Consider the following 12,757-nt stretch of genomic DNA (forward strand, 5'->3'; position numbering starts at 1 on the left):
GGAGAGTGGCATGGCTGGGTAACAGGAAGAAGGTACTTGAGGGAAACTGTGTAGTTATGACGCGTAGGTCAGCCTTATTCACAGAAATCATACAGATTATGAATGGTACCTGCACAGACATGTCCAAGAATAAGGCAGTTCCGTTTTTTCGGTAAATATCCACAAGGCTAGGTGAAAAAACCTGGAGAGTCTGGGAGGTTACACCTACATCCAACAAACCATGGTGCTCTTGGCCGGTGGATACTGTAGGAATTGGTCCAAGGGAAGCCCTTTACAAAAAACAAGTGTGAATACACAAGTAGGCCCAAGATGTATTAGATCTGTCTGGAAGCCCAGCTGTATGAGCTAGAGAGAAGGTACACGGCTAACAAGCGAGAAGATAATCAGCAAACAAATATTCAGACTGTGCAGTTGGTTAATGGCTTTTCTATAGTGCTACCACCTGCAAATAGGTTTGAGGAATTAAGTGACTTGGGGCCGCAACAATGTGGAATATAGAAGTGGGACAGTGTTAATAAAGATAGACCAGCAGTTGTCTGTATTGGAAGTTGGAATATAGCCGGTCCTTCTTTCAAAATGACCGGCAAAGGCTTCTTAGCGTTTATAAGAACTTTGAATGATAAAGGGGAAGGTATAAGGGCGATCCTAATATCTGGATTTTGGTGAAGCTGGACATTCTTTCAATAGCAACACTCAGACACTGATGTCATTTTAGCGGTAAGAATCAAATTTAAATGTTCTCGTGCGCGGATCATAGTGCATTTTAAGAATTCTAAAAGGAGACCAAATGTTGAGAAATCACATGATAGTTTTAGATTTTTGATTGACAATTTTCTGGAGAACAGGGAGGATGTAGGAATAATGATTGGGGTGATATTTAACCTAAAGATACGGTTACAGTGGTCAGGACCCTTTCGATGAGAAAGAGGATGTTAATTTTAATATACCATGCATAGTATTGCTCAACACAAAACGGGAAGAAACCACTGGCTGTCCCAGTGAGCCCCGTATATAACGGGGGCTCATGGAAAAGCAGTACTATAGATTTCTCTAATGTGAATAGAGGATTGGTATATGGTGAATATATGAGGGTAGTAGAGAGCCCAGAAAGTGAGCACAACCCTTTTCGTATTGTTGTGCGATCCCAGGAATCGGCTAAAGTGCAAAACACAGCTCCAAAACTATTGTACTCAATTTAAGAACACTAGTAAGGAACAGACGAGCACTAAAATGGCCAGCCAACCACTTTGTTTAAAACGTCCTTTAACAGGTCAAATTGTATAAATGCAGAGACTATCATTGATAAAGGAACCCACAGAGATTGCGGATCTTTTCTCAAACTTGATCTCCAGTCTGGTTCCAGTAGTGACAAGAATAGTCTTACCTAGGAGAAAGAAACAGAAAGCAACTTTAGGGCATAACAAGGCTTGAAGAAGAGCAAAAAACTAACATTTTATGGAGCTAAAAAAGGAAATACGAGACAAGGTGATAATATTGGCAAAAGGCGCGCGTATGTAAAGGCGATGAACCGGAGGGAGAAAGAGCAGAAAGGAAAGCCTATGGGAGGCATTAAACGAAGCGGCCCAAGTAGGCAATCATCGTAGATACTGGGTTGCAACAATGGATACAACTAAGGTACAAAAGAAGAAGTTGGGTTTCAGAGTAACATGATTAAGGCAGCATGGGCAAAACTCTTCCCAACATTATGAATAGATATGGGCAATGAAACACAAACCGGGTGCAAATGAGGAAATGTTTGATTTAGCAACAACTAGTGGAGAACTCATGACATTGGGTTACGAGGAAGTCAAAGAAGAGCTCAAAAAGCTGCACATTTAAAAAAAGTTTCTAAACCCGACTTCTGGCCAGTCGATCTATGTAAACTGGGCCCAGGCTACTGGGCACCAATAATACCGTTTAATGCAATTGGTAACTCCAGTGTTGTTATCAACTCCTGGAAACAGGCAATATTGGAGCATATAACTTTAAGAAGTGGCAGGAGATCCATCATGCTATCAGCCTATATCCTCATCAGATGCAGTCGATCAAGTATTTTATTTATTTATTGCATATTGTTATACGCCCAAACCCAGGGGTATCAGAGGTATTCAGAAGATTAGTCTGCACGTAACTTCTAGATGGGACAAAGGAATATTCCCCAATGGCTGAAACACAATATGGCTTCGGGGCTGGAAGGGGTAGGTACGAGTGAACACGCGCTAACTCTATTCTTATTAACCAGCAAGGTATCAGTGAGCCAAAGAATACCTATATATTTGGCATTCATGGACCCATCGTCTGCCTTTGATTGTATGGACAAGACCCATCTGTGGACATTACGGATGAATAAGGGGATACCCACAGTATTAATACATGTTTCTAAAAGTATGCATTCAGCGCTTAGCAACCATCCAAATCCAAGTGGAGGGGGGTGGTGGACGAAGCCGACAATCTGGAAATATGGGAGTGGGAAGTATAGAAGGAAACGTGGGGGGACGAGGAAGTACATATTTTCATATTTTAGTTGTGACAACGACACTTGCACAGAGCATAAGGGGGGGTAGGCGGATCGAGGACCTCTGCAGGGCAAGGAATGTTATCCAAACACAGGGTACCAGCCGTCCGAGGGCCAATGCCAGCACAGCAAACAGGAGGGAATTGACCCATGAATAAGAGCCCTTATTGCCCCAATCACCCAATTACTTTTAGTATCAAAAGGGGCAGACATATAATGACAGTGAGGGAGTGAGGACGGCCTTCCAGAGGTGTAGGCGAGCAAGTGAGAAAAGAAGTACTACCACAGTGATATAGGAGCCATTTGTATGGGAAAAACAATGTCCTCTGACGAGTCAGAAGGGCTGCCACATCCAGAATGTATCAGGAAAAAGAAAGGGTACGACGTTTCATCGACAGTCATTTTTACGACTGGTTTTTTAACGAATACTTTGCTGAAAAAAATCATCGAAATTTGGGGGGTAGATAAGGGATTGGGGGTCGAGAACAGTTAAAAATCTGTCGGGGGTACCCCCAAAAATTTTACATTAAACATTTCGATTACTTTTTTTTTCGCCAAAAGTCGTTAAAATGACTGTCGATGATATGACATCGAACCAAAGAAAGCACTTCTGGAGCTATGAAAAGCAGGGTGCAGGGTAGAGTGCGTGGAGACATGAGAAAGTAAGCAACATTATGGAGGCACTCAGGAAGACACCAGACCGGGGGAACAGAGAAGGCGGTACAACATGAGACACAGATGAAGGTGTCCAGTCAAAGTTTTGAATGCATTGTTTCGAAATGCAATAATTTCGAAACGCAATAGTTTCGAAACAAAAGGATCGAAAAAAAAAAATTCAAATGTCTTTTTTTGGCTTTCGTACAGAAAGAAATACTGTTGCATTCGAATATGCATTCAATTTATGCATACAAATGTGCATTCGAATATTTTTTTCCGTACTTTTATTTCGAAACTATTGCATTTCGAAACAATGTATTCCACCCTTTCACTATAAACCACAGATGAAGCAGAGTATATCAGACACATGGAGAAGAGAGACAAATAAAAACAATATGCGGACGATGAACAATCAACATGTAGGAGATGAGAGAAAGGGGAATACAAGATTGTCACTGAGGCAAAAAAAAAAAAAACTTAGAGGATAGCGGCATGCAGTTCAAAGACAAAAAGAGCACACCAGCAGTAAGAAGCTATGCTGTGCATTCTTCCACACAGCTGCAGCAAAGAGCCCCCGTCCACAGGTAAGGGGCATGCCAATATAAACAAGTGCACTACATCAAACCCTTCTAATAACTGCAGATGAAACTGGCAGACACCACGCACCCGCAAGATGAAATATTCCTTTATTACAATAACATTGAGCCCGCCCCCTACAGTTTAAATGACCTTTAGTATAGATTTGTAGATGTACAAAAAAAATATGCAAAACATTTATTGGACAGCCAAAACATACAAAATGTGTGCTGATCAGACAATTTATCATTCATTGACAAAAACATCATAAGAATACTGACTACTCAATTTCCTCTTCCACTGACACAACGGAATGAACATGACAAACGGATGTGACCTGATGAAGACTTCCGGGCATCAGGTTATCCGTTCTCTGGCATGCAATGGTCTCAGATTCAGAATGTCCCCTTCCTTTCATGCTCTGGACCATGAGAAAGAAGGACTGGATTTGTTGTTCGGTGATGCTGCCTTCTGCTGCTGAGGGTATTTGAGCTTCTGCACCATTTTAAGAAAGAATGACCTCCAGATGAGAGATATGTTGCCAACCATGATACATAACACAAAACCCGGTACAGCTCAACTATTTTTGCCGGGCCATGAATACTGTCGAATGCAGGGATGGAAGGCTGAGATTTGATTGTAGATATCAAAATAAAACATTTCTAGCAAAATGCCCTTCTCCCCCCGCCCCAACGCATAGTGACATCTTGATAACTGGAATCCTTGTTCCTCGGTTCCTTGTTTTTAAGACGTGATCAGAGAATACCAACAATGTCTGCTGTAGAAACAGGTATCAAAACCAATGGAAGACTCAAAGCGTCTGCGCAAATGAAGTGGCCTTCTCGCTTGGGTCTTCCTCGAGGCACAAATGACAACTCCAACTTCCTGCAAAGCAAGAAGACCACGGTATTATTCTCAGCGCTAGCACAGCCCACCAGTTCCACCCCTTTGATAGCTCAGCAGTATCCTCACTTTTGTGTTTAAGTCAAGCCCTGGCAGCACTTTGCCCACTGTCAGAAAACATTTAGAGCGAAGGTCCCGGGGAGAGAGGGAGGTACGGAGGAATATGGTCCACATTGAGGCCGGACTCGGTTTCTGGTTGGGTTGTTGGAAAATTCCAGCCTGTGCCCTCGGTTAAACCCAATCCCTTATTTTATGTTTGAAGTAAAAACACTTTCTTGGCTTTGAGTCTTATGTGTATTTCTTTATTGGCTATTTGAAAGGGGCATATACAACAAATGGTGTTTTAAGGCGCCACAAGACAAAAATGGGAGTGGGGGCGCAAACAAGTGCAGTAACAAGAAGTTGCGAGGGAGAGGAGGGATTTGGGGTTAGTGTCTTGCGCCAATGCATAGTGCTAGGGTGCGCAGGCTAATGCAGGGTATAGAGGAGAGACTACAAGTGAAAAGGGGTGGGGATGGAGGAGGGGCAGGGAGTAACAGGAGCTAGGCCAGTGCTAAGGGGAAGCCAGGAGGGCAAGTGCCAGGGAATTGCATTGGGTGCAGGGGGGTGAGGGACCACATGCTAAGTGCGAGGAGGGAGGGGAAGACTGGGCAGGGGGAGGCCTGGTACCCTGTAGAAGTCCGAGTGAAACAGGCAGCCAGCCACAGCAGCAGATGTTGGAGGTGTGAGGGTGTTAGCAAGAGAGAGGAAACGAACAAGAGAAAAGTAAAGTCTTGAGGAGTTTTCGGAACTTAAGGAGATCCGGCTCAAGTCTGAGGGGGCAAGGAGACCCTTCCATAGGGAGGTTCCTGCGGAGGAAAGAGATCTACCCCCCAGTCTCTGCTTAGAGAAGTGTCTGATCTGCAGAGAGTTGGAGCTAGGAAACCGAAGGGCTCTAGCAGGGAGGTATTTGGGGAGAAAGAGTTGGATGTAGCGGGGTCCCAGGCCCCAGAAAGCCCTGTGGATGATACAGAGGGTCTTGAATTTGATCGTAGAAGCAACCAGGAGCCAGTAGAGAGATTTTAGGGCTCGGGAGATGTGGTTCCTGGGCTTGAGGCCAAGGATAAGTCTTGCAGTCCGTTTCTGGATGAGTTGGAGATGTGAAGGGAGGATAAAGGAAGATTGAGGAAGAGGCTGTTGCAGTAGTCCAGCCTAGAGAGGAACAGAGCTCTGGAGACATTGAGTTTCTGGGGGAAGGCAAGGAAAGGGAGAATGCCTCTGAGGAGGTGCAGCTGCTAGTAGGCCTTCTTGACAAGGTCTGCAATGCACAGAGAGAAGGAGAGAGAGGAGTCAAAGATGACAAGATATTTTGCCTCACAATTGGTGTGAGGGGAGGGGGCCCATAGAGGGAAGCCAGAGAGCAGGGGGGAAGAAGGGAGCAGGGGTCCCAATGAGAAGGATCTCAGTCCTTACTGGCATTATGGCAGAGATCATTGGCAGCACCCCATTCCTGAATAGCAGTCAGACAGTCAGGGATGAGAGAGGAGGAAGCAGAGGGAATCTTGAAGGAGAGCTGCAGATCGTCTGCATAACACTGGAAGTGAGGAGAGGAGGAGTGCAGGTGGGCCAGAGGGGCAAGGGAGATGTTGAAGAGCCACAGTGAGAGGATAGAGCCTTGAGGGATGCCACAGGTGGAGAGCGTGATGGGGAGAGAAAAGTTCCCAGTTGAATCTGAGAAGGACGGTCAGAGAGCAATGAGGTCAACCAGTCAAGAGCCAGGCCTGTGACGCCAATGTTGACCCAAATTCTCTGACAATAGTCCCAACCACTTATCTTAAAGCTTACAAAGATATATTCTGTCAAAGTTGTGTTGCATTAAGGATTGGTTATGTGTTGTGACACTATGCCCCACTATTTTCAACACATTGTTTATTGCTGCTTAGGAATTTTTTACCAAAACTAAATTAACCACAGGCAAATAACTCCATTCTGGTCTGGCAGGGACACTGCCAACTCATGGCGATTCGGGGGGTGGGGCAAGCACATGAAAATAATATGGGTGCTTCCTCAAAGGCAACGTAGAGAGTCAAGCTGGAGTCCTTTTTTTCTCAAACCTCCTCAGAGTCACCTGGAAAGTTTTGTAATACTTCTTCCATCCCACACACCTCTGCTGCCCATTTCATGGAGGAATGAGTGAGAATCATCGATTTTTTTGGATACTACAGTAGTCGATTACAAAGTTCTAAATATGTTATGTTAATTGACTTTCATACGGATAGGAATTACACTGTTCAAACAAGTTGAATGTCATATGTTATGGCATATTGAATTCAAGAGATAAAATCATCATTGTCAGATTATAAAAATAGCAGACAATGTTTTGGACACATTTTGGTACGAGTGAGATTTATTGATGATCCTTTACCTATCGAAATTTCACAGCTGATTGAAAAAAGTCAACTATCTGAACACTGTTCACGATGTGACTATGTTAATGTGAACACTGAACATTTGAAATGACACGAAGTTACCATGAGATACCAAGGACACTGAAGCAACATTTCTCCTTATTCTACCTGCCCCCCGAATAACTGTTTGGGGCCTCTCAAAACCAGACATGATTGTCAAGGAGGGCATGAAGAGACACAACTCAAAACTATGCAACAAACAAAGCCGTACACTGAATATAAACATTTTCAAACTACAAGTACAAGTATATGTTCAAGATATTACCTTCTGGTGGTTCGGACATTGGTGGGTCCAGACAATACATGTGGTAGCCGCGGTCACAATCATCACAAAACAGAAGCTTCTCCTGAAACAAGGAACAGAGTAAGTCACCCGCACAGAACATACAGAATTCTACTGAGGGCAGTCCATCCATGCCCCAAAGACCCTGAGAGCGAAATAGAGAGCACACGGTCTAGGGATTACTGGGCTACGGACCCGGGATATGGCCTCTGCCGGTTCCGCTGCTACGGCCATACTGTAGTGGCCATGTTATATTACAGCTCCTCATGAAGCTTTCTGGAGCACATGGGGGACTTTCTTAATCTGGGACATACGGTATGCCCAGGAGGTTTGATCTGCCCTCCTGTCACGCTCTACACATGACACTCTCGCACTTGTCCCGAATCACTGCACTCGAAGCAGACGCGGCAAATGTGGCAGTTCATGTGGTGCGGGGTCATTTTTAGTGCATGATCCTTTTCACAGACACCTTGACGCGGCATTGAAAAACAATAAAAAAGTGGGGATCTGGGATCTCCCATGTGAACAGAAAGCTCAAAAAAAACATTGGTCAGAACGAACAAAAGGCAGGTAGGTGTGGGACAAAAGAGTGGTGAGGTCACTGGGCTGGCAAGTTACAGAGAAGCATCAGTATACAAGCAAAATACAGAGAATTTTGCAATAGGCAGCAAGATTTGACTTTTTAGCACAAAGCAAAAACAGCAAGATTTGACTTTTAAGCACAAAGCAAAAACAGCAAGATTTGACTTTTCAATCTTGGATTCAGATGTTAGCAAAGGGTTTTAGGAAGCACTGCGCATCAGGATGACAACATGGGAGTAACAAGCAGAAAGAACAGTGATAGTCAAAGGTGGTAGGAGTGAGTCCATAAGGAGGGAACTAACCCATAGTTCTGGAGGAGGCAAAGTCAATGCAGTCCGGATTTCTTAGAGGAGTGAGGTGGCAGCATCATTGTGGTTAAGGTGCAGGAATGACCCCAATTAGCGTTCCGGAAGCAGACAGGGAGCCGACAGGGCCTTAGATGTGGGCCTTGCCGAGAGGGCTGGCTAAAGTCTGACGGTTCCTGATTGGGTGCAAGAAAACACTCAGCAACCAATAGGAGTGCTGCACAGGGAGAGGTGGTTCAGCACAGCCTGCCTACACAACAAAGAATATTCACTTTAGAATGTGGGTCTGCTTTTTGAGAGACTGCTGAAAGTCAACTTCCTATTCCCAGACACTCCCATTCCTCTACTTAGTCTCCTTTATCAAAAGGTTCCTTTTTCCACCCTAACCCCTTTAATATACCTCTTAACCCCCACCCCACCCCCACACCTAACTTGAACTCTCGATTCCATATGTTAGTTGGCCATGGCTTTTGTATAGGTTGTCAAGATGTTCCTAACTAAACACCTATTAGCACCTGGTTATCACATTAACCAGCGGGCAGGAGCTACCTTTGGGGAACCAGGAGCTAGTAAATAGCGCACTGCAAATATAATTCGGACATAAGATGCAAGTTCTTCCTTTTTGTCCATTATATATGATCCGTTATAATTTAAATATCCCTTTACGTGTTGTGTCTCATACATGTTCTCAAGCATACAGTTGTCACATGGCACCAGACAGCCTGGGGGTTGCCAAAAGCAGCTCCTGGTAGCTGGTCGTGTCAAAGCTAAGCAGACGTTTCTATGATCCGTGGATGGAATCGATAGAGTGGTTAGAACGGATGAGCGGATGTAACTGATGAAGTGAGTCAAACACATGGAACAGTTTGAACGAATAAAAAGGATAAAACAGATGGAACTCACTAAACAGATGGGAAGGATGAAGTGGATCAACAGATTGGATGGAGTAGTTTATATAGATGAAGGATCGAATGATGGAAAGACTTAGAAACTAAATGATGAACCAGACGAAATGTACGAACATACAAAACTGAGTGAACGGACAGAGTGAATAAAACTAATAGAATAGATGGTACAGATGAGTGCTCGATCTCAAGCGCCTACTGAAAAACCACCATATCACACTACCACACTTACTCTCTCCTATTCACCACCACTCAATTAGAACACAGCGATACTATGACACATTCGGTATAGCTGTTCTCATACTAACACCCGCCACATACTGCACATCATCCTAATTAAACACAGCTAGCTGAGCACGCACTGCTAGCCTAAGCGTCTCCTCAGGCCTAACGCATCCAAAAACCAGTCTGGATATCAACCCACCAGCAGCTATCATGCAATTGTCACACCAGCTGCACACATATCTGGTGCACCCATTCACCTTATGACTCTCTCTCTCTCTCTCTCTCTCTCTCTCTCTCTCTCTCTCTCTACTGACTTTAACTACGGTTCCCGAGGGCATATAACCTACCAGCGCCTTGAGATCATACCAATGATACATAAGGAGTTATATGAATGCAAAATAACATAACATAATATACAAGCCGGAGCTAACTAGCCCCCAGAAATGTTAAACACTGCAAGAGACTGAGAAGGACATCAAAGTATGTGACACGCTCACGCACACACCATGGTCACATAATTATCACACCAAGCTCACATAATTAGGAGTATTACAGTTTCTTTGCATGTCAGCAAGGTCATCTTCAGCCTACTTTGGAGTTTTTGCAGCTATTTTGGAACCATTAAAAAGTTAAATGCCAGGGTTCACTTTGCTACGCTAGCTTACCTGTTTATACTGCATGCCGTATGTGAAGCGATTTCTGGTAAAGTATAAACACAGTTGTGAATAATGTTACCAGAGAAAAAAGCACTGGATTTTTTTTTAATGCCACCAGTCTAGGTCATGGGCAATCAATGTCTTCAAAGAAGTGTCCTAGCACATCCTTTCTGTTGTAATACGTACATCATTCTCCGACGTCCCGCAGAGCGAGCAGGATTTGCACTCTATACACTGCCACTGGTAGGTCTTGACTGCTTCGGTCATGTTCCCCGTGAACTGCAAGCACGTAGGGTGGCCTGGGGGGGGGGAGAGAGAAATAGAGATGTTCTTCGCCCAAGACACAGCAAACCAGCAGCACATGGACATGTGGACACATGAACGACAGGGAAACACAGCTAAGTCATACAAAAGAGGAAAAGCAGGCATTAACCCTTTCGCTGCTGGGTAGAAGCAATCCACCTGCCCATCCACCAACTTAATAGGCAAAGCAGGCATATTCGGAGCTCCTCAACAAAACCCAGAGAAATTGTGAACGAAATTGACATCCTGGTCTGTTGCTAAATTTGTTCACAGCAGCATATGAGGAGGCACTGTAGCCTCGAGTATCAAATTTCAGGTTCCCAAAATATTTCCTTATTTTTTTTAAAACCCAAAATAAAAAAAAGTTGGTTTCATGTATTTAAACAATTCTTTTTTTTGTGGGTTTTTGAAAGGGTGAACAATTTTTTAAATAGCTCTGAGTCTCTGAAGGTGCGCACATAAACCAAATAACACAAAAAGCCTTTGAAGACCCAGACAAATTAAAGCAGCCAAAAAAACAGAAACCGGAGAAAGCTGTGCCTCAGCCACATCTACTTGAGCAGAGAAGCCTCAATGTATTATTTCTCCCTGCCTACTTGCACGCCTACTCCAAATTTGCAAAGCACAAAAGTACCAAGGCTGAAACCATCATTGGAAAGTCTTTAAACAAAAAGGTCGGGATTTGCTCTGAAAGATAAACAAAAAAAACAAAAAACACACAAAACAAACAGGATATACGATACAAAAAACTTGCCAATTTCTAAACACTTAATGAAGCCACTTACCAGCATCCCTTCTGAAATTAGACCTCTGTATAGTCTATAGAATTAGTTGCATTGGACAAAACTCAGGTTACAAGGAAAGAAAACGTTCACGGTCATACATCATATATGCGCACGTGTGTCCTCTTCCAGGCGGTGTTTCTTACCAACGTGTTTTGTTGCACTGCGTCTGCACATAGCACGCTTACCCCACAATGTGACGAATTCACATGACCTATTGCATGCCCCATGAAATACTCTACGTCCTTTCCATAGCCAAATTGCTGTGCGAATAAATTATAGATTTGTTTTGTTTTACTCCCTTCAAGTCTGAAAAGTCATCTGTCTAGATAGGAGTTTCCTTTAAGACACACATTTTGAGGTTAAATGGGGCTAGCCTCCCCTTGAAGGTGCAGTGTGTTGTAATGGGAATAAAATCACCAAGGGCATGCAACCTTTTGCTCTCCAAATGCTTTCGACTACAACTCCCATCAGCAGTCAATGGTGAGTGATCATGGGAGTTGCAGTTCAAACATCTCAGGAACGACATTTTGTGGACCTCTGCTTTGGAGAAAGCAATGACTACCTGAACAGCATAAGAGGTTACAACCGTATGGTTGTAACGCAGCTGCTGTCCGTCCCTCTCTGAATCCCCTTCGTTCCACTCCTCACCCCGCCATATGTACCTGCGTGGTAAGGAGGCACGGGTTTAGTGGCGTGGAGAGGATATGAAGAGGGTACAGTGGATGCACAGTTCCCAACTGAAGACAACCCATGGAAGCGTAAAGCGAGCCAGATATCCAGGTTAAACAACCGGATACAAGACGACAAACCCAAAGAACTCAAATGGAGTCGCACATGGGCCATCGCAGCGTAGGGTTGGAAAATGTTCAATACTCTACTAAAGCAAATAAATCATTCTCAACACAACCTGCCAGTCAATAATAGATGAAGAAATCTTAAAAAACTAAACGTCAAGTTACGCTCAAAACATTCAGACTGAATTTATGTTGTCTACTCTTCTCCCTCCCCTTAGCAATCACTTATTGGATACATTAACTACTACTAGTTGGCACTTGATAAACATCTTTTACGGCTAAATCCTTGGCTATTACTTTTGGTGGAACTCTCTCCTCATAACAGTATTTGCTTAAATTGACTTTTAATTTTGTTTACCCTAAAATCAAATAAATCCCATATTTGTGCTCCTCATTTTTGTTTGTTCAACCTTTAGTTTTTCTCATTTTGAGACTGGGAATTCAGTTACCCATGGTCTGCCCAAATCCACCATTATTCCTCTGCAGGATGTTCAAATGGAACTGGGTGAGCCCGGCGGGGGCACCTAGGGTTCTGGCCAGAGCCCCCTCTTCGGCCAGTGCTTGCCCAAAGCCGGGGCTGGCCATTAGCCCCACCGGGTGCTCGCCACTCCGATAAAAAAAAAAGAAAAAAAGATGAACTTGGGTCTGCCGGTTCCTCCCCAGCCACTCATTGACTGGCTGGGGCAAGACAGGAAGTCAGGCGGCAGGACAGGAAGAGCCAATGTTTCATAACAATGGCTTCCTCCTAGCCATCGGCCAGCACTTTTCTCAATTTACTAAGAGCAGGTTCGCAGCCATTTCCCGGCCTCGGCCCGTGGTGT

The 12,757-nt window shown here is 44.1% G+C and overlaps 1 protein-coding gene across 4 annotated transcripts in view; it reads right to left on the reverse strand.

Moving 5' to 3' along the window:
- Window positions 1–3,841: 3,841 nt before the first annotated feature.
- The window catches only part of DPF3 (double PHD fingers 3), a 773,243-nt gene continuing 764,327 nt past the window's right edge, over window positions 3,842–12,757 (reverse strand). For all 4 annotated transcript variants that reach the window (XM_069638613.1, XM_069638611.1, XM_069638612.1 and 1 more), the window contains 3 exons: window positions 10,241–10,353; window positions 7,364–7,445; window positions 3,842–4,633 (listed from right to left, as the gene is read on the reverse strand). In XM_069638613.1, the coding sequence (XP_069494714.1) occupies window positions 4,560–4,633; window positions 7,364–7,445; window positions 10,241–10,353 (269 nt within the window). In that variant the 3' untranslated portion in view covers window positions 3,842–4,559. The remainder of the gene's footprint in view (window positions 4,634–7,363; window positions 7,446–10,240; window positions 10,354–12,757) is intronic.

The sequence above is a fragment of the Ambystoma mexicanum genome, chromosome 14, assembly GCF_040938575.1.
Source record: "Ambystoma mexicanum isolate Mex_15411 chromosome 14, UKY_AmexF1_1, whole genome shotgun sequence".
NCBI lineage: Eukaryota > Metazoa > Chordata > Amphibia > Caudata > Ambystomatidae > Ambystoma > Ambystoma mexicanum.